Below are 22,502 nucleotides of genomic sequence, written 5' to 3'. Positions count from 1 at the left end.
CCAAAAATCAATAATTCTTTCACAAACAAACTTGATTTTGAATTCTTCCAGTTTTAAAAACCTTTTTGCAAAAAAACCTTTCTTAAAATATCACAAGGCCATCCGATACAAGGATTTAAAAAATTTAAGTATAGACTAGATTTCAAAAGCCTTCAACAAGATATGTTAGCCAGAAATATCAATTAAAATCATTATGTAAAAATAGCGAATAAACAGATAATCTAGTTTCTCAATAATTTAAAACTCAACATCGCAAATTCTCAGGTAAATGAAACAACTCACGCCCCACTAGTACCCAGAACCACGAACAAATAATCTAGCCACATCCCGTGCAAAGAAATCTCAAAACACTGGCAGGCTCGTACTCTAGCCACTTTCCGAGCAGGTTCATGATCTAACCACTTCCCAGGCAAGCTGATAATGTAGCCACTTCCCGTGCAAATACACTGGCAGGCTCATCTAGTCAAACGTGCACGCAAAGCTGCCCCCAAAGGGCGAGGCATCCCGACACACGGCCCAAAGCTTATATGTGTGCCGTGATGGGTCCCAAAGACCTCTCCAATCTAAATAACCTGGCAAGGTACTGAAACGGTGGTTTGAAAATCAATAACAACTCATACACATATAAACCAAATCTCAAATCTTTTCATTTTCCTTCCAAAATTCTTCTTAACAAATCCAAACTCATCAAAATGTGTTTTTTCTCAAATCACAACATCTTAAAACCAAGCATAAGTAATCATTGAAAAGAAAATCTGGGATATAATCAATTTTTTCATAAACCAAGTCGAAATTAAAGCACGCCATTTCAAAACGAGATATTTTCAATATGAATTCACGTATAAAAGCATGTTGAAATATTTCTTTATTGCATAATTTATAAAATTCAAAATAAGGGTGATTAAATTAATACAATGATTGTTTGAGAAAACTGAAGATTAAAATTCAAGGTAGATTCAAATTAAATCAAAGAGATTGAAACCACATAGAAAAACATAATTCATTAAAAATCAAAGTCCACTCACAGTGAGAATCTTAGTTTTGATCCTTGTTGAGCTTATTTTATATATAATTTTTATCCTTAAATTCTTTTTTTTTTTTTTGTCAATGTCTTTTAGCATTTTAGTGTTTTAATTCTTATTTTTATTATTTAGTTAATCTGTGAGTTTTATTAGTTTTTGTCATATCTCCTAGATTTTATTAGGTTGCATTTTTTTTAGATTAAATTTTATTTTATTTTTAAGTAGTTTATTTGAATTTTGTAGGAAAAGAGAAGAACAAAACCCAAAAGAAGAAATTAATGGAAGGAAGACAGAGCACCCCAATTACACATGGCGAAGAGTCACTCGCCAACAACAAAGCTTCCGCCCAAATGCCTTTGATTAATATTGGCTCTAGCCAATACCACCGTGACCTGTGGCAAAGCTCACCAGCACCCTTCCGCCTCTCTCTTCACTTTGATTAATATTGACTCCAGCCAATTGGACGGCGACATGTGGAGCAACTTCTCCTCAGCTTTCCACTTTCTTTCTTTCTGCCTGCTCCATGTGAGCCTCAGCCTAGCTCATAGCCAGTCAAGCCTTCAAGCCGCCCCCCATTTCCTCTTCTCTCTCTCTCTCACGCTTTCCAATGCAGCCGCAAGTCACAAGCTCCAAGCCGCCAGCTGCTTCTCTTTCATTTCCGCTGCAGTCATCTTTTGATTAATTAAGCTCTCCTCCACTCATGTGTTGCCACGTGTCCCACTACAGCTGTTGATAGCTCTTCTCTAGCCATTCATATGTGTGCCTCTCTCTCTCACCTCCCAGCCTGTAGCTGCGCGACATGTGGCAGAAATTTCAGATATTTTCAGCCTTGCACCAGTTTTGTGCTGATCCTTTCCTCGTCACTAACTCTAGTATTTGCCTATTTAAAGGAGCCTTTAGCCCCTCCTTTAGAATCTTTTACTATACAATTTAATTTTCTGCCTTTTTCTAGTATTGTTCTAGGATTTCTCTCTCAAGCCCTTAGGCTATGATGTTTGATAGTGAATAGGAATGCAATTTTCTTGCACTTTTAATTAATGAAACTTTAATTTATATCTCTCTTCTCTATTCACTACCAAGGAATAAAAATTTCGGATTTCGAGGAAATTTCGACAGAAATTTTGAAGATTTTTAAATTTCGACAAAAATTCGACGGAAACGACGGAAATTATTATCAAAATACGGAAATTTTGAATGAAACTTCACTATATGTTTATTTAACATATTATCTACTACATTGATAAAAAACATTGAAAAAAACCAAATTATATGGTAGGTTTCATGTGATATGTGATGAATATAATGCGCGCTGGAGGCAAATACTGTTAAAAAAATGCTTCACTAATTAATAATTACTTCAATAACACCTCAATTTTATTTTTACTATAATATTGTCACATGAATTACAAAAGTAATCAATACCACATAGACTTTCTAGGAGGTTCAAAATTTCCGCTGTCTTCAGTATCATCATGTCCAGAGTAGGTGTAATGTGAAGAATAATCATCCCAAGATACTTCTCCAGCATAATTTTGCATGTAATTGCCAACATGCCAACCATATGGATCAGGAACCTGTTGTGGTTGAATTTGCCCATAAGCATACTCATTTGAAGAGTTTGTCTCTTGTTGTGCCAATGAGTTACTATCAGACTCAACCAAGTAAGGCAGATGTGGTGGGTAGAATATTGGAGGGTTTTGCCCATAAATCAACCCAAGATCAATATAATTTATCTTATATAAATCAACCCAAGATCAATATAATTTACATGTAAACCCAAAATATGATATTGATCAATTGATGTTAGATAATATTTAAAAATGGGTAAATGATATACTCAACCTCATACATACAGATATACTCATATACATCAATACATGATACATTAATTTAGACATTTACACTGTTAGTTAAGTTTATTAGACAGTTTAGAGTTTAGAACTTTAGATTAGTTTATTACACTATTACTCACAGTCACGGGTTGATGGCACTGTAAAACACAGTAAGATCATCCAGTAGAATCTGATCACAGCTTGAATAGACAAAAACCCAACTCAAGAGAAATCTCAAAATGAAGCCAATCCATCAGTTACCAAATAAAACAATCTGTAGACATGTGTAATATCACAATACCAAGTTTCTTTCATGAAAGACTGACACATGCACAAACACCAAGGTGACAAGAGGATGAATCTGGACGACCACTCGTCTTGACTCTTAATCATGGCAGTATGGCACTTCGCCCCCCGAATCTGGACGACCACTCGTCTTGACTTTTTCTTTTTTTTTCTTCCTTTTCTCTTTTTTTTTTTTCTTCTTTTTCCTTCCTTTACTTTCTTCTCTCCCCAAGTTCAGCAGCTTCAGCTCCATTTTTTTTCTCTCTCTCTCTCTCTCTCTCTCTCTCTCTCTCTCTCTCTCTCTCTCTCTCTCTCTCCCCCCTGCCATCCCCCATGCCGTCACCCCCCCCACCGTCGCCCCCCTGCCGTAGCCCCCCCGCCATCGCCCCCCTGCCGTAGCCCCCCGCCGTCGCCCCCTGCCGTCGCCCCCTGTCGCCCCCCTGCCATCGCCTCTTTCTCCTTCGATCTCCCCCATACCGCTGCCGCTGCAACCCTACCGCTGCCGCTGCTGCTGCCCTGCCGCCCCCCGCCACCTCTTTTTTCTCCCTCGACTGTGCAGGTGAGGTAAGTTGGTCTGGGTTATTGGGTTGCTGTGTAGGTGTCGAAATTTCGCTAAATTTCGACGAAATTCAAAAGATTTTGGCTGTTAGGGGATTCAAAATTTCGCCCGAAATTTCGTCCGAAATTTTGGCGAAATTTCGAATATTTTGCCGAAACATTTCGAATTTTTGTCGAATCAGTGTTAAAATTTCGGATGCCCTCAAAATCGAAATTTAAACCCTTGTTCACTACAACAAATATGGGTATTTGCAACCTAACTTTATAACATTTATTTTGGAAATGCTGTAAAATGTTAACAATTACAACATTTTGTCAATAAAACGCTGCCTAACTCTGTTATGTGGGAGCAACCCCGTGTTTTCCTCATTTACCGCGGCTTCCACACGCTACATAACAAAACCTCAATCTTTATTTTTTTTCCCAGCACAAAAACCTCATTTAGTCTTTCACTGCCTTTTCCCTCTTCACTCTCGATCTCCATCTCTCTTCACCCTCTCCGTCTCTCCACTCTGTCGCGACCCACGGTGATCGAAGCCTGCTCACTCTCTCTCTCTCGATATCTGTCTGTCTCTGTCTCTGTTTCTCTCTTCACTCTTCACTCTCTCTGTAACTTTGTCTCTCATTTTTCTTCCTCAGTTCCTCTTCATCTTCTCCAGAATCTCCACCACCCTTTATCAATTATTGGTGTAGATTTTCAGCCCATAGTTTCATTTAAACCTATTTCATGCCCACCTGTGCCACCTCCAAAAACTCTGCTTTCCCCAAACCCCAAATAAATTAGGAATTTTAATACCCACTTCCAAATAAAAGGTAAGATCAAGTAAGATTTGGTGTTTCTAACCTTAATTTTTAAGTACCCAACCTCAAATGGTTGATCCCAATTTCTGAAATTCTAACCTTTTTAGTTTTTTATTATTATTATTATATTTTTTTTTTGCAGGTTACGGAGCTTTAACCAATTAATTTTCGAATTTTTTTGTAAGGATTCTTTTAACCAATTTTCCTGTATGTATTTTCTTAATTAGCTGTGATTATGATTTTATGAATTTTATGCTTGCCTGATTGTATTCCTTCGACAATATTCGATTATGATTATATTAGATAATTGGTTAATTGGTTCGATTGTGTGAACTGTGGGACTCGAGAGAACTAATGCTAATACCTATTCATAATTGTATCAGCTTATCATGGTGTAAAAGGTGTAACTGAAATATTGTCCAATTCTGGTACATGTAGTGCACTCTGAGCTTATAGCAGAAACTACACCACCGTCACCACTACGTCATAAAGCCCAAGTTCTCTATTCTATCATTCATTTGACTGCCTGTATATGTTTTATTTTTTAGGTTCTAGTGGCAAGATTTTTCTTTTTCTTATGTATTATGTTTACCACACAAAAGGTTCCATTTAGCTAACAACATTAGAATTTCTGATCTTCTTAGTTCCAAGACTTCAGGGCTTAATTTGGTATATACTTCATTTAATAGTCACAATTGCGAAACTGTAGTTGTATATATTATAATCTAGGGTTAATTACATATATATACCTCAACTATACACCAATCATCAGTTGGGTACTTCTGGTTTAAAAACTTTCATTAGGGTACATCAACTTATGTTTTTTGTCAATTGAATACCTCCGTTAGTCTGACCGTTAGGAAGACCGTTAAATGCCTACGTGGCGCTGACGTGGCACACGCGGACCCACCATTAAACGTTGACTTGTCTTTAAAAAAAAAGCCATATATACAAAAATTAATCAAAAAATCAAAAAAAACCATTAAAATTATATAAAATTGAAAAAAAAAAAAAAAAAAGCCAACCCCCAAACCCAGGCCACCCCCCCCCCCACCTTCTCCCGCCCTTCCTCCCCCACCCTTCCCCCAACCAGGCCACCCCCTCCACCTTCCCCGCCCCTCCCTCCCAAACCCAGGCCACCCCCCCACCTCCCCCGCCCTTCCCCCCCAAACCCAACCCCCCTGGCCCACCCCCTCCACCTCCCTCGCCCCTCCCCCCCAAACCCAACCCCCCTGGCCCGTCGCACCCCTCCTCTCACCTAACCCAGCAACACCTCCACCTCCCTGAGCTTCTTTCTGGAGGTCTCGCCGTCTTCTTCGTCACTGATGCCTCTGGAGCAATCTCTCTCGATCTCAAGGTCTTCGCCATCCGCGTCTCGCTCGCTTCGCTTGCCGCTCACGCTCGACACCGTGCTGTTCGGCGACGACACGCCGGCCTCCTCTTCGCAGTCGGCCGTCGACGGACGGCAGCCGGTTCACGTCGATGCCCCCGAGGAAGGATCGAGCGACAGAGTTTCGATCTGCATGTCGGATCGCAATGAATTATATAAGAAAAAGTGAATGGGTGATTGAATTGGTGGAAAATAATTTGTGGGTTTTGTTTAAGATTGATGAAAAAGTTGGCATAGATTTGAAAGATGAGATTTTTGAGTGTGTTTGTTTCTCAGGAAAGGGCAGAGAAAATGGTTGAAAAGGGTATAAACAAAGCCAGATCTGGAATTGCAAGCCATGCAGATATATGAAAGATCAAGATATATGTACAAACCTGAAGAAGGCAAGGCTTCATTCCGAGAGGGCTTTTGATGAGGACTAAACCCAGAAGGAGAAGAAGCAGAAGCAGAAGTTGGGACTAGAGAGGGCATGAGATGGGGGGGTGGGGGGGTGGCCTGGGTTTGGGGGGGAAGGGCGGGGGAGGTGGAGGGAGGCGGTGGGGATGCTGGGTTCTGACTTTCTGGGCTTTTGTTTTGTTTTTTTTAAATTCAATTATTTTTTAATATTTTATATCATTTTCAAAGTTTTATTAATTTTTTATTATTTTTGGTTTATGTGGCTATTTTTTAATATTTAATAGTGGGGTCCGTGTGTGCCACGTCAGCGCCACGTATGCAGATAACGATCAGACTAACGGTCAGACTAACGGAGATACTTAGTTGACGAAATATTGAAGTTGATGTACCCTAATGAAAGTTTTTAAACCAAAGGTACCCAACTGATGATTGGTGTATAGTTGAGGTATATATATGTAATTAACCCTATAATCTAATAGGTCTTTTTCTTTATTTTCTTTTTCCCTACTGCAAGTTTCTCCTACTGATGCATTACATCCTCTATCAACACTATTTTTACTTAATTTGTCCTTTTTGGTTAAGGAATAACTTATGACTTTAGTGCATTTCTATATTCCAGCTCCTTTGCTTGTATTTGTTTATGCCTTTGGCTTTTAATGGATATTTCTTTAAACCCAAATTGTTAGTCACCTATCATGCTCACCCTCTTTTAAGTTAATCGTGTTGGAGATAAAGAATTGTTAAGTCCATTTTGCAATTTGTAGGTCTAGAACTCCCATATGATAATTGAGTTTAATGAGGTTAAAGAATTAATTTCTTGTCAAAATAACTTAACTGCCAGCAAATATGCTGTCTAATGATAGTTTTTACAGTGTAATTAACATTCTTTGGACCAAGTGAGATTCTTGTGTTTTTCTCAAATGCTAGGCATCTCCATAACCCTTTTGCTATGTATGGTTCCTACTGTTAGCGAGGATTCTAATGGTGATGAGAATAGGTAATTTGAGAGAAAAGGTAGAATAAGCCTTTTTGTGTACTGATCGATTAATCACTCTGTGAGCAGTTGTGCCTATATGTCCAATAGAGAAGCTATGACTAATTTCAACTGATCTAACCAACCTATACTAACAGAAATATAAACTGATTTAGTAATAAACAGTTTGTTCTAAAAATGATCTCAGATGACATGGCTTTGGTAACTTGGAACAGCTATCATAGCTGACTTGAACTTGATGACATGTGGTCTCTTTGAACTTGAACTTGATGCCATCTCAGCTGTCACAACATAATTATTAATTATAAAATTTTACCAAAAAGCATACCATTTTTGTTGAATAATATGGTCTCTTTGATATAATTGCTCTCTGTGGAGGCTTATTGTTTTCCTTAATCATTGTCTATATTTGCGTTTGGGTGACAAATGTCAATGGTGCAACTATTGCACATGTTGTATCTTAATAAGTTTTATCTAACTGCTGCTCCAGTATGGATGCTTGTTATTTGTCCTCTCTTGTGTGATTTTCTGGAATGCTACATTGTGTGGCAGCATGCTTCATATTGTTAAAATTGTCATTGTAGGTACTTAATATTAAATTATACTCGTGGAGATTAATGGCTCAAGTTGATCTCTTACCTGAGAGTATCAAACATCTCCAATTTGGTCGATTTCTTAAAAATGGTGAGGACATTAATAGGCAATGGTGACTCTTGCAGTTATATACAATCTTGAACTTCACTTTTGTTTTGTTTCTTTCTATTTCCAGCTAACAAACAGTGGTGACTCTACTGCAAATTGGCACATGTCCTAGACAACAATTGGGGCAGATTTGTCTTGCAACATCAGCTCTTCTAACCATTCATTTGGAGTAGAGTGTGAGGACGGTTTGGCTTATCAACAAGAGTGGATCTACAAGTATATTTTATGTCATGTATTTTTACGTGAATATGTATATTTAAGACTTCTTTTTTTTTTTTTTTTTTTTTTTGTAATTCACTTAAGTAAATGTGAAGCGAACACATTTTTCATTGATCTTTTTGCTAGTTGGCAGCTTGTAAATATTTATGTAGTTAGGTCCTATGAAAATTGGGTTTATTAAACTTGATTTTTAAGTTAATTGTTCAATGTGTTCTTGGATTGCATGAAAGAGTTTGATAGTGGCATTTCAGCAATCATTATGGGTATTACAAAATAAATGAACAAGATATATATATGAGCAAATTACAATTTAGTATCTCAACTTTACATGTTGTTTCAACTTAGTACCTCAACTTTGAAAACTTGCAAAAAAGTACCTCAACTTTCATTTTGTGTCAATTTAGTATCCCAATTTTGAAAACTTACAAAAAAGTACCTCGACTTTCATTTTGTGTCAAAATAGTACCTCCATTAGTTTTTCTGTCAAAGTTGTAGGGGTATTTTCGTCTTTTCCTTAAATTTAAAAAATAATAATTTTTTTTGAATAAAAAAATTTCTTAAAATAAAAAAATTTAAAAAAAATTCATAAAATAAAAAAATTAAAAAAATTTCCCCAGCCCGCCCCCACCCAACCAAAATTGAGGGGCGGCGCTAGGATAGGGCGGGGGGGAGGGAGGTGGGTTGGGGCTGGGTGATAGGGGGAGGGTGGGTTGGGCTTGGGTGAGGGGGAAGGGGTGGGTCGGCACTGGGTTGGGGAATGGGGTGTGCGGGGTGGGGGCGGGCTGGGCTGGGGGGTGTGACGGGGTTAGGGCTTGGGGGAGGGGGTGCAACGGCGGCAGGGGGTGGAGGGTGCGACGGCGCTGGGCTTGGGGGAGGGGGTGCAACGGCGGCAGGGGGTGGAGGGTGCGACGGCGCTGGGCTTGGGGTGAGGGGGTACGGGCGGGCTGGGGAGCTGGCTGGGTAGGGGCGGGCTAGCTGGGTGGGGGCGGGCTGGGCTGGGGGGTGCGACGGGGCTGGGGCTTGGGGGAGGGGGTGCAACGGCGGCAGGGGGTGGAGGGTGCGACGGCGCTGGGCTTGGGGTGAGGGGGTGCGGGCGGGCTGGGGAGGGGCTGGCTGGGGAGTTGGCTAGGTGGGGGGGGGGGTTGGGCTGGGGAGGGGATGGGTGGGGGAGTGGTGGCTGGGTGGGGGAGGAGGAGAGGAGGGGCTGGGTAGGGGAGGAGGAGAGGAGGGGAGGGGAAGGGCTGAGTGGGCCGGGGATGGGAGGGGGATGGGGGTGGGCAGGGGGGAGGGAGGTGGGTCGGGGCTGGGCGGGGGGAAGGGGTTTTTTTTTTTTTTTAATGAAAATTTTTTTTATTTTAAGAAATTTTTTTATTAAAAAAAATTATTATTTTTTAAATTTAAGGAAAAGACGAAAATATCCCTGTAACTTTGACAAAAAAACTAACGGAGGTACTATTTTGACACAAAATGAAAGTTGAGGTACTTTTTTGTAAGTTTTCAAAGTTGGGGTACTAAATTGACACAAAATGAAAGTTGAGGTACTTTTTTGTAAGTTTTCAAAGTTGGGGTACTAAATTGACACAAAATGAAAGTTGAGGTACGTTTTTGCAAGTTTTCAAAGTTGGGGTACTAAGTTGAAATAACATGTAAAGTTGAGGTACTAAATTGTAATTTGCTCTATATATATATATATATGTGTGTGTGTGTGTGTGTGTGTGTGTGTGTGTGTGACTAAAGAGTATAAATTATGAGAAAAAATAAAAAATAAAGCATGCATTATTTACAGCATTTGAAAAATGTTGTGAAAATAGCAACAATAAATGTTGTAAAAGGTCAGTTATGAGTCTTATGACAGTGAAAAAACGCTATAAAAAGTCTTTTACAACATCACTTTGTGACATGAAATAAACGTTGCAAATGATAAGGACTTTTTGCAGCACCTTGAAAAACAGTAGCAAACGCTGCAAATACTCTTTTGCAGCATTTATCAAATGTTGCAAATACCCATATTTCTTGTAGTGATTCTCCTAATCTTTTATTTACTTTATGCCTTTTATTTTATGTAATTCTTTACTTGATTGTTAACTTTAATTTATGTCTCTCTTCTCTCTTCTCCTAATCCTTTATTTACTTTATGTCTTTTATTTTATGTAGTTATTTACTTTATGGTTAATAATGTTATTTATTTTCTTGTTCTTTAAATTACATGCTTATTTATTTATTTATTTATTTTTAATTAAGATCTAATCTCATAGGTGGTCACTAAACCCTCTTACAAAGGTAAGGGGGAAGCATCACCATGAATATTATTAAGTGAGGTCTTTATGTTAATTTTTCCCTTATTTAAGATCCTATAAGCTCTAGATTTTGATATTAAAATGAGAAAGAGATCATCTTTCATCCATAATGTCATATATTATGGGTAGTTAGATCCTCTTTCCACATTTTAACTTTATGGTTAATCTTTTAAACACAAACATTTTTGAGCTCTAGTTGTTCCTTAGTTTGGTTCACTTAAGTTGCTTAAAGTTTGTATTTTCTAAGCAAAATCAAGATTTACTATATAAATTTTCAATTTTTGTGCTCAATTCATATTCATCTTTGTAAGAGAGCATCAACTGACTCTTGGGTGCTCAATTCAATTCATTTTACAGTTAAAGATATACACTACTTGAAATATCATATAGCATTGAAAGAAAAGGTATTCTATAAAGGCACAACTAAATAAAGCTATACATATCAAGTGCCAGAGCAATAGAAACAGCTTCAAATCAATTAACATACTACTCCTACGAACAAGTTATACATATCATATGTCTTATCCATACCAACAGAGTTATATTAGTTTTTTTCTTTTCTTACATCAAGGAGAAGAGTAGTTTGAAAAGCATAATAAGGATGCCCAAAAGTCACTAAAGCATAAGGTAATAGGTGTGAAATTGATGAAATAACAAGAAATTTATCAACATATATATAGAAAAAATGAAGAGAAGAAGTAGTTAAGAATACATACAACATAAGAGTTTGTAATAACCTCAACAGGTGGATACTTGACTGCTTTTCGTGCTCCACTCTCTTCATCACTACAAGTCATCACCACCATTTCCAACCAAACATGTTAAATCCCAAAAAAAAAAAAAAAAACCCAGCAACAATTACCATTTTCAAAACCGAGAGTCAACCTCCTCTTTTTCGCTCGTTCCAAGAAAACCACATAACAAACCCTCGAAAGCCCTTGATTCCTCACTCATTCCCAAATTTAATGGAAACTCTCATAGCAAAACCCCTAATTTCAAGAAACAAACAAACTAAGAAAACCCTAAATTTGAAGAAAAATAGAAACCACAAAAAACCCCTAATTTGAAACCCTATTTTCAGAAAGAAGAAACCCACGAGGAGGAGGTACAGAGAAGGGGAAAGAAGGAAAAAGCGAAAGAGAGTAGGGATTGAGCTTACAATTTCCACACTCCAGTTGATTGACGCCGTAACCCAAGGACACCACTAACGCAAAAGAGAGGAGGGAGAATGAGAACCACCAACGCCAAGGACTTTCGGCAGTGGCGACGCCAAGATCGACTGAGAATGAGAACGAGAGAAAAAGATCGAGCTAGGTGAGAGGTGAGTGAGAGAAAAGGAGGGTGCCCGAGCCAAAGAAGAAAAAAGGAGTCTGAGGGAATGTGTGTGTCGTGATTTGGGGGTTGGGAAACTTGGCTAAAATTTTTAAGTTGTGGCTTGTGTTTTTTTAGGTGAAATATAGTTATTAGATATGACTTTACATATTAGTTTTTTAAAAAATTTAATCAAAAGTGCAAAATTAAGATATCGGAAAAAAAAAAAAAAACTAGTGATATGTTAATGAATTAAGAAATCATCTAAAAAATCAACTGATATCTAAAACTTTACAATATCATGTCATATAAAAACTTATATTAAAAAAGTGATGTTTATTAAGGATTTTATTGTAGTGAGGAGAAGCATTTAACAATAAGAAACCTCACCATTAAGAATACAAGGCAAGATTTTGAAGATGAAAAATGTTATCCAAGTTTAGAAAATGAACCATCCCTTCAATTGAGAACTTTGAAACAAGGTAAGAAGATATATATGTTGGCAATTTCATAATAAATGATTGAATAATGAAAATATGTATTAGAAATATTATAATCAAATGGTTAAAAGACTTTCGATTTAGGAAATATTTTATAAGGATAATCTTTGAAGTATGGCTAAAAATGCAGAGTTTGAATTATGAGATTACATCATATGATGGGCCCAAAAAAATGGTTAGTTTCGTATTAAGTTAATTACTAACCAATTAGTTTTAAAGCATTTTCATAAATAAAATTTATTAAATAGTAAAAGACAAGAAAAGCAAATTACCAATTGACAAACTTGATCCACAAAGTAGACTATCGATCTAAATGGAATTTTTTACTAAAATTAAAAAATTAAAAAATTAAAAAAAAAAAAAAAAAAAAAAACCAGACACGCTCAAGAGCTCTCAGATTCAACTAAGAAATCCCATTGAACGTTAATTGTTTGTACACTCAAAATATGCATATCTCAAAATATATAATAATAGTATAAATTTTTTTAATAAGAATCTAACTAAAGTGGTTCTAAATGGAGAGTGACATTCCACCTCTAGTAGATTGCATCTCCATACTATATACCCTCCAATTCTAGCACCATATTCTTATATATATAACACCTAATAATGGTCATCACACCAAACTTAAACATATACCACTAGACTAATAGATTGAAGTGACCTCACTAGACTTTCGAGGATCGGAGAGAGAAATTTTTGTAAAAAATTAAGTTTCCTTATTTCGTCATTTCCGTATAAACGAGCAAGGCGAAGTAGAGTTCTCCAATATTCTATACCATAGCTTCCATTTCTCTTATTAGTGATACTGATACGTAGGTAGCCACTCCCAAAACAAAAAACAAAAAACAAAAAACAAAATTCTCAAAGTTCAGTAGCAGAGAGTTGGCATGTGCAAACTAACCCAAATCCTTTGAGCATTAGTACAATCTCAAAAAATAAAAAAATGTCAAGTAGACTCACAAGAACAGCTACAAAAAGAACATGAGGCATCACTAGCAACTCTATGCTAATTAGTAAGAAACTTGTTTTTCAGAACGAATCACTAGAAATGCTAGGACTTGGGAGATAGACTAAGCTTGAAAATGACATTCCATTCCTAGACTCCTAGTCGGTGAGATCTTCAAAATTCACAACTAAGGAAAAAAAACTTGCCTGCAACAGTACCACTGAGGTGGCGTTTAGTGCAAAGAGAAGGGTGGGCATCAATGAGACCCACCATTTGCCCAACCCTCTTTCTGCACCGAAATGCCACCGACACCGATACAGGTAAATTCAGTACTGCTAGATATACCACATTTTTATACCATAATTTTATACCACCTTATGTGGCAACTTACATGGCATTCATACATTGGATACTAAAAAATAAAAATAAAAACCCAAAAAGAAAAAGAAAAATTATGTCCAATAAAGTAATGACACGTGAGATGGTATAAGAATGTGGTATAAGAAATGTGGTAAATATAGCATTATTTCTCTCCACAAGTAAGATATAAGTTGACCTAACAAATAATTATAATGATAATCAAATAATTAAAAATGTCCCATTGTCTAGCTAGCTTATATATAATATCTAATTTTGACATCTGTATGCAAACCCAAAAAGCTAGAGACGTAGCATGCTGATAAACCATTTGACAGCAATTAAGCACAAGGAAAGACCATTGTGGTTTGTGTGGTGAGTGAAACAGCCAGCCAACACTGGCATTGATTAACTTCTGTTACCCACCGGTTGAGAGCTTGACAAGACATGCACTGGGATAGTGCATGCATGCATGTGCTAACCCCCATTTATAGTTACCAACCACCATACAATATCTAATTCTTATCCCAAAAATAACAAAAACACAACATTCTCTTTTTCTGCTCACCATTACATAGCCAATAACGAATCAGACCATTACATAGCCAATCGAAAAAAGGAAAAATTTCGAACCAAAACGAAAAAAGGGAAAAATTAAAAAACAAAAAAAAGGACGTACTTAATCACCTTTACCTTGCAATATTGAGGATTCATTTCCCCTATAATATGTGTGCGGCATGAATATTGTATGACATTTAAATACATAATTAAATTTTAAATGCTCTTTCTATTTACAAATTCTCCATATTCTATATTTTTATATAGAATAATTTATGTAATGGGTTAAATATACATTTTTTTTTATCATTTAACTTATAATGGAATAAGAAAAATAGAGATAAATATAATAAATTAATTAATTTTTATTATATAATGTAACACTATGTTACATATATCACTCTTTTTTTTCCTATTTTGATGGGACACATACCGGTCCTGTTCTTTGAGAAAGATTTGTCTGTACTTTTTTTGGTAAAAGATTTGTATGTACTTGGACTATTCAATACCGACTGGTCACTGATGTGTCCCATCATTGAAATGTATAGTCATTGAATTAAGAGATAATTAAGCTTAAATTTTTTTAAAAAATAATTTTTAAATAAAAATTGAGAGTATTTTAAAAATCATAAGAAAATTCTTTTAATTCATAATAATTTATAAGAAATTTGTTTTAATTTATAAGAAAATCATTTTAAATCATAATAAAGTATTTCCTTAATTTTAAGGGTATTTCTCCATATTTAAAGGGTATTTTCCTTTCTAGGGTGTAATGTGGGCTTTGTAGAGGCTGCACAAAATCTTGGAGTTAAAACCTAACATAAAGTCGTCAAACAAGAAAAATAAAATGACTTAATTAAAAATCATAAAGTACTATCGGTCTTAATTTAAGAAAGACTCATAAAATGAACTGGACTCTAAATCTCCCTTGAATTAATTATGTATTAATTATTTTTCTATAATAATACCCTTATGGTGCGTTTGGATGAAGTAGTTTGAAATTACTAAGAAATTCACAAATGATGGAATTAAAAATGACGTAATTTAAAATTTTATAATTTCTAAATTCTCTTGTTTGGATAAATGTAATCATAATATAATTTAAATACGAAATTTATAGTAGTTTTATAAAAGAGTGATGGTGATGGTGATGGTGACAACAATAAAAATGATGCTTGTGGTGAGTTGACGATGGTAGTAAGGTTGATGGGCCACGAGCGGTGGGAGAAATGGTGGTGGCAAAAATTGGGGTATTGGAGGTGGCGGCAATGACGACATTGGCGGTGGTGGTGATGGTGGTGGCAACGGTGACGGCGATGGTGGTGGTGATGGCACTGGTGATGGAGGCGGCGGCGGTAGTGTCAGTGTCAGTGTCGATGGTGGTGGTGATGGCGGTGTCAGTGATGGTGACGGTGGCGGCGACTGTGGTGGTGGCGGCGGCGGCGGAGGTAGTGTCGATGGTGGTGGCAGCGAGCGGTGGTAGTGGTGGTGGCGGTGTCGGTCGGTGGTGGTGGTGGTGGTGACGGTGGCGGCGGTGGCGGTGGTAGTGGTGGCAAAGGTGGGGGTGGGGGCAGAGGCGGTGTCAGTGATGGTGATGGTGATGGTGATGGTGACAACAATAAAAATGATGCTTGTAGTGAGTTGACGATGGTAGTAAGGTTGATGGGCCACGAGCGGTGGGAGAAATGGTGGTGGCAAAAATTGGGGTATTGGAGGTGGCGGCAACGACGACATTGGCGGTGGTGGTGATGGTGGTGGCAACGGTGACGGCGATGGTGGTGGTGATGGCACTGGTGATGGAGGCGGCGGCGGTAGTGTCAGTGTCAGTGTCGATGGTGGTGGTGATGGCGGTATCAGTGATGGTGACGGTGGCAGCGACTGTGGTGGTGGCGGTGGCGGCGGAGGTGGTGTCGATGGTGGTGGCAACGAGCGGTGGTAGTGGTGGTGGCGGTGTCGGTCGGTGGTGGTGGTGGTGGTGACGGTGGCGGCGGTGGCGGTGGTAGTGGTGGCAAAGGTGGGGGTGGGGGCAGAGGTGGTGTTAGTGGTTGTGGTGGTGATGGTGGCAGCGGCAGTGGGGGTGGCAATGGTGGTGGTGGTAGCGGCGGCATGGTGGTAGCGGCAGCATGGTGGTAGTGGTGGTGGTATTGTAATTAATTGACAAGGTGATGGATGGACATGACTTTTTTTTATTTTAGAAAAATTGAAATTTTGAAAATGACACCAATTTAGGTGGAATTTAAACTTGAAATTTACAGCATTTAAATCCCAAGTTTTTTTCACATAGAATTTACAAAATTCCATATTTATGGACCCAAATAAGGAAATTAGAGCATGTAATTTCTTAAATACTGAGTTTTATTTAAATTTCAAGTTTTTTTTCTCCATCCAAACACACCATTAAATTCTCACAATTTCTACCATGTTACTTTGCAGTTTGCCCACGTCTTCTTAACAAGAAAAGAAGAAGAACAAAATAAACTTTTCTCTCCATTTAAATTTGTCCGTATCAAAATTCAAAAGCATGCATATGGCCAAATCATGTCATGCCACCTAATATTTCCTTCCCAAGTTAACCCCCGCATTGAAGGAATATGCTCTTTTTAAAATATATTTTCAATTTACTTCTTAATACATTTAAAAAATAATAATAATTATTCTCTGTACCGTAAAGAAATGATCATTTTGAAATCAATTGACCATTTTGAAAAATAATGATATAATCAATTGACCATTTTGAAAAATAAAATAACTTTTTAATTATAAATTAAAATAATATTAATTTGACATATTTTTTCTTTCTACACTAGACATTATATCATTTTTTTGTAAATGGGTAATGTTAGAGGAACCATGTCATTGTACCACATTTGTGGTACCACATGATGTGGTTTCCTAATCTAAAAAGAGAGAGAGAGAGAGGAGAAGAGATCAAGGGTGGTTAGGAAGCCACATCATGTGGTACCATAAATGTGGTACAAAGACATGATCCCCCTACCATTTTTCTTAATTAAAATGGCTACTGACTTCCCTATAAAAAGCAAAAAAAAAAAAAATACTGGGTAGTTAGTTACTTAGTTTTATCAACCCCTACAAATTCAGCTGTCCCAAAAAAAAAAAAAAAAAAAAAAAAAAAAATCCTACAAAAGTTTATGTGTAGCACACGTGTTCAAGTGTTCGCCATTCAAATGGAGATGAAGTAAAAAAAACGTGGGGATGTGGCGCCTAAACTCACGTGGCAGGTGGCAACCCCCGCGCTATTGCTAAATGAGGAAATCCCTTGATACCCATCCATTGAATATTACTCTTCTTGTGTGTAGCTACAGCTACATCAACATTACCATCAACTTCGATCCACATCCACATGACACATACACACACATATATGTATATATATATATAACAGATGGAGCTCCAATGTTTAATTACTAAAACTTCAACAAGTACCAAATAACAAAAGAGAGATATATATATTCTTGTGGTCGTGTATATATATATATATCGATCATATCTTATAATATATACGTACTTTGCAGTTTGCAGTACCTAGGGATTTGGGTGAGTGAGCAAGAGTCTGAAAGAGTATCGAAGATGGTTGTGAAAGTTTATGGTCCAGTAAGAGCAGCCTGCCCTCAGAGGGTGATGGTTTGTCTTTTGGAGAAAGGAGTCAACTTTGAGATTGTAGATGTTGATCTTGAGGCTGGAGAGCAAAAGCGACCTAACTTCCTCTCTCGTCAGGTATATATATCATCTATATATCCAATACTTCATACATACATGCATGCGTGTATACGTACATGTAATTATGAAATAAGGTTATAAAATCGTATACGTACGTATACTTCCACATATTTTGTAATTACATTTACGGACCAAGCCGAACTTCTTTAATTTGGGTTAGAAATGAACGAGTTTCGATTGTTAAACCGAAGCTCATTCATTGATTGAAAGGGTTTCAGTTTTGAACAATTTCTTGATCTCAAACTGAAATCCCAGCCCTTCAAGCCAATTCGAAAGGAATTCCGGGCTTGGGATTGGTTCTGAAAAATTCTTGGATATATACGATTTTTGATTAACATGACTACTAAAAAATTAGTGTTATATGTGATAATAACACATACCGTTGCTGCATAATTTTTTTTATGTTCAGCTAATATACATCTAATTATTTTGCAGCCGTTTGGGCAAGTCCCGGTAGTAGAAGATGGCGATTTCAGGCTTTTTGGTAAGAACCATATGGTCATCTACTGATCCTAACAGAAGAACAAAAGAACGCTGTTGAATTCAAAGTATTTTCTAAAATTTATTTTATTGTCGTGGTCCTATCCATTTTTTAGTCCTATTTTCCTCTTTTAAAGTAATGCTAGAGAGCTCACACTAGTGAACGAAATCTACTTATTACACCAATTACTATGACTAATTGATAATTGTTACGTCACTTATCATAAAATATGGTAGATTCATGTGGGCGGTGATATATGATTTTTAGATGATCCCTCTAACATTTATTCTAAAAGAAATACGATAATCTGTTTGTGAGAATGTAGAGTATTGTCTCACATTAAAAAATTGTATTTTTTTGTATAAGTACTTATAAGGGGCTTGTGAGCTATATATTGTCAATTGATTTTGGGTAGAATGCATCAATTCTTTTATTAGTGTATTATTATGGCCTCACCTTACTTCCTTGCAAAATCAGTTACTAAAAGTTGGTCCAAGTTTTGATTATGAATAAAATTTGATAAATAAATTTAATAAAGCTAGGTAGCTGTATATTTTTCTCTTTTTTTTGGGGCTAATTAGAAATGTAACCGCATTCTAAAAAATGAAAAAAACAAAGAAAGTAATAAAACTTGATACAAAACACTACAAACATCCTAGTTCCTTCTAAAAACGGCATGACAGTTGGTCAGAATTTATAAAAAAAAAAAAAAAAAAAAAGTCCTTAACCAACAAGTTTATTTATAGCTTCTGCGCGCCTTTGTGTCCAGAATCTAGGGCCATCATAAGGTACTATGCAGCAAAGTATTCAGACCGTGGCCCCAACCTGCTTGGAACAACACTAGAGGAGAAGGCTTTGGTGGATCAATGGCTGGAAGTGGAGGCACACAATTTCAATGACTTGATCTACACTCTGGTGCTTCAGCTCCTGATCCTGCCACGTATGGGTGAGCACAGTGACATGGACTTAGTCCATGCCTGTGAGCAAAAGTTGCACAAAGTGCTGGATGTGTACCAGGAGCGATTATCAAAGAGCAGCTACCTTGCTGGCAATGCTTTCACTCTGGCCGATCTCAGCCACCTTCCCGGGATGAGGTATCTCATTGATGAAATGAAAATGGGGCATTTGGTGACTGAGAGGAAGAATGTGAATGCTTGGTGGGAAGACATTTCAAGCCGCCCAGCTTGGAAGAAACTGATGAACCTTGCTAATTAATGACTACTACATAGCTAGTTAGTCATTGATCAGTTGAAATCTATATCGATATTGTAGGACTTTTATGTATGAGACTCAGTTCCTTAATTAAGTACTTTAGCTTCTATCTATATGATGTTATCTGAAAAAGTGTGAAGAATTTCACGGATGTATACACTTCTTGTATCTATGTGATATATTATGTACGTACTGTATCATATAATAAGATAAATAAACAAATAAGAAGTACGTTCTTTTCCAAAAATTGGGTTTGAAGTTGAATAATATTAATTTTTGGTGTACGTGTCAAAAGTTGTGTCAATAAGAAATTATAAGAGATTCCCCGTACTGAAATTTTATAAGGATGGTGCTGAAGACATTTTACCCCTCTTACTTGAGGAAGCATTGCAAAAAGAAGTCCTGGCAAGTGATCTTATAATCTCATCCTTACAAATCCATGTAACCAATAATATACTCCATGTGTGATGTATCATTTTTTAAAAACTTTTAAACAAGCAGCTAGCTGTCAAATACCATTTTCTTCCTACTTTTGCTAATTCAACAACCAGCTGATAAATATTCAAAAAGAAAAACATGACATGTTTAGCAATATTATTGGATTACATCAACTTGTAAGAGCGAGAATGTGGTGAGTTTGGTCAAGACTCTCAACTATCAGTTTTACCGAAATTAGGAGTATTACGTAGTTGCTGTAAATTTTACGATAAATAATTTTCCTAATTGGCAAGGAAAAGTACATTAATTAATTTTCATTATACATATATTTCTGTTAATGCAATGCCCTTTGTTGAGCCAAATTTCTTTTTGAATGAGGGGAAGAACAAATAGTACTAGTGAATACAAATTAAAAGCCGCACGTGTACCGTCACAGACTCACAGCCCTCGTTGAGTAGTGAACGCTGAATGCATGTGTTGCATATGGAGATGCTGCAAGCCTCCAAGGTAGGGGTGGGCATTGAAACCAATAAACTGACAAACCAATCTAAACCAAACCGACATTTTGATTTGGAAATGTTTTTTTTTATATTATTTAATTGAACAGTTTGAAAACCAAATCAAACCGTAAATTTTGGATTGGTTAAATAAATTGGGTGAATTTCTTAGAGTTTCAATTGATCCACATTGGCCAATTTTTTAATGCGAGGGGTAAAATTGTAAAATAACAAAATATTATAGGGTCAAATACAAAAATGGTTCTTGAACTTTAATTACTGTCTCAAAGTGGTCCACGAATTTCAAAATGTGACCAATTTGCCTACGAAATTTTGAAAGTGTATCAAGTCAGTACAAATTTATACTTTCATCCACTTAGTTAACGGAAGTGATCATGTGCACTGCACATGACCACTTTTATGGGGGTATTTATGTCCATTCAGACCCCCTTTGACTCAAATGACCAATTTCCCTCCATTTTTCCCGTTTCCCACCATTTCTCTCCTATTATAGGTCAGAAGACCAAAATATGCCACTGGGCAGTCCTCAGCTCAGCCCACTATGTAGGCTTCATCCAAAGGTAAGGCAATTAATTAGTGAAGTCAGTAGAAAGTCAAAGTTCCAGGGCAAAACTTTATCCCAACCCACTGATGGTCACATATCATCTAGAAAGACCAATGCTACACAGAAGTCCAATGCTCAACATTCATCATCTTCTCAACCTTAAAAAGCACCATTATGTAGAATTATTATTTTGTGAATGTTGAAAACTAAACATCATTTTGAGACATTAAGTTATTTAGAGACAGGGTGTGGTGTGGATTGTTGAAATTGGGGCATTTTGGAAAGTTTGATTTTGATTACTGGTGTTATTCACAAAATTGGTCGTTTTGTAACATCATCATTTTGGTACAAAGGATGAAATGGTTGTAATCTTGGTGATTTTGGTGCAATTATTACTAAAGCTTTAATTTCAATTTCCTACTACTCTACCCACATTTGGGTGTTTGTTTTTTTTCATGTAACTTGTCTCAACGTTGTGGAAGTGCAGTATTTGTAAGCATGTAGCCACAATTTATTTACACTTTAATTTTGTTCTAAATGATATTTGAAATGCAAACTATATATTAGTCATTTTATAAACACTATCCAATTAACAAACATTATATATCGTGGCTTAATAGTTTGAAACAGTAATGAAATTAAGCTTATATTTTCTTATCTTAATATTAAGTTTAAAATAATAGCAGTATAAAAAATAAAAATAAAAGACCATTAAGGACTTTAAAAATCCCACCGTTGTAGTGGAATTTTTAGTTAGTGTATCTATAGGCTTTTAGTGATTTTATAGACGAGATTCTATAACAGCAAAGGAGACAAGGAGACAACAAGTTTTAAAAAACCCAATTTTGCTTATTTGTTTTTCTTCACGCACATAACAAGCTTAGTCTTGTTAGTTTAAGAATCCCCACTTTCGAACTACCTTACCAACTTACTTCATGACTTTTTGGGAAATGAGCCAAAAATGAAGGGAAAATTAGAGGAGGGAAATGGTGGGAAACGGAAAAAATGGAGGGAGATTGGTCATTTGGGTCAAAGGGGTCTGAATGGACATAAATACCCCCATAAAAGTGGTCATGTGCAGTGCACATGATCACTTCCGTTAACTGAGTGGATGGAAGTATAAATTTGTAATGACTTGATACACTTTGAAAAGTTCGTGGGCAAATTTGTCACATTTTGAAGTTCGTGAACCACTTTGAGACACTAGTCAAAGTTTGAGGACTATTTTTGAATTTAACCCAATATTATAACTAAAACAATTAAAGCTCCAAGATAAAAAGATATATAACATTGAAAAGCCCAAAGGCTAAGCAGGTAAAGGGAATTTGTGACCTAAGGCCACGTTTGTTTCACATTTTTAACAGAGATTGGCTTAGTTAAGACCTTAAGCCCATGTTTGG

General features: G+C 36.8%; 1 protein-coding gene and 2 long non-coding RNA genes across 3 annotated transcripts; 2 read left to right on the top strand and 1 right to left on the bottom strand.

Annotated features, from left to right (window-relative positions):
• Positions 1–300: 300 nt before the first annotated feature.
• On the bottom strand, positions 301–11,842 carry LOC147286030 (uncharacterized). The gene is made up of 3 exons (XR_015122073.1): positions 11,656–11,842; positions 11,213–11,282; positions 301–583 (listed from the first exon to the last, which is right to left on the bottom strand). It is a non-coding gene; the product is annotated as an uncharacterized LOC147286030 (long non-coding RNA).
• LOC147286031 (uncharacterized) lies at positions 4,000–8,409 on the top strand. The gene is made up of 4 exons (XR_015121879.1): positions 4,000–4,510; positions 4,641–4,678; positions 7,863–7,962; positions 8,048–8,409. It is a non-coding gene; the product is annotated as an uncharacterized LOC147286031 (long non-coding RNA).
• A 5,917-nt stretch (positions 11,843–17,759) lies between the features above and the next one.
• LOC147286029 (glutathione S-transferase F12-like) lies at positions 17,760–19,706 on the top strand. Its single transcript, XM_086241268.1, has 3 exons — positions 17,760–17,906; positions 18,345–18,393; positions 19,160–19,706. Exons 1-3 carry the CDS (start codon positions 17,760–17,762, stop codon positions 19,603–19,605), a joined length of 642 nt encoding a protein of 213 aa, XP_086097394.1. The 3' UTR covers positions 19,606–19,706.
• Positions 19,707–22,502: the final 2,796 nt, after the last annotated feature.

The sequence above is a fragment of the Dryas octopetala genome, chromosome 4 (assembly GCF_963921425.1).
Source record: "Dryas octopetala chromosome 4, drDryOcto1.1, whole genome shotgun sequence".
Lineage (NCBI taxonomy): Eukaryota > Viridiplantae > Streptophyta > Magnoliopsida > Rosales > Rosaceae > Dryas > Dryas octopetala.
This window is presented reverse-complemented; position numbering and strand designations above follow the sequence as displayed.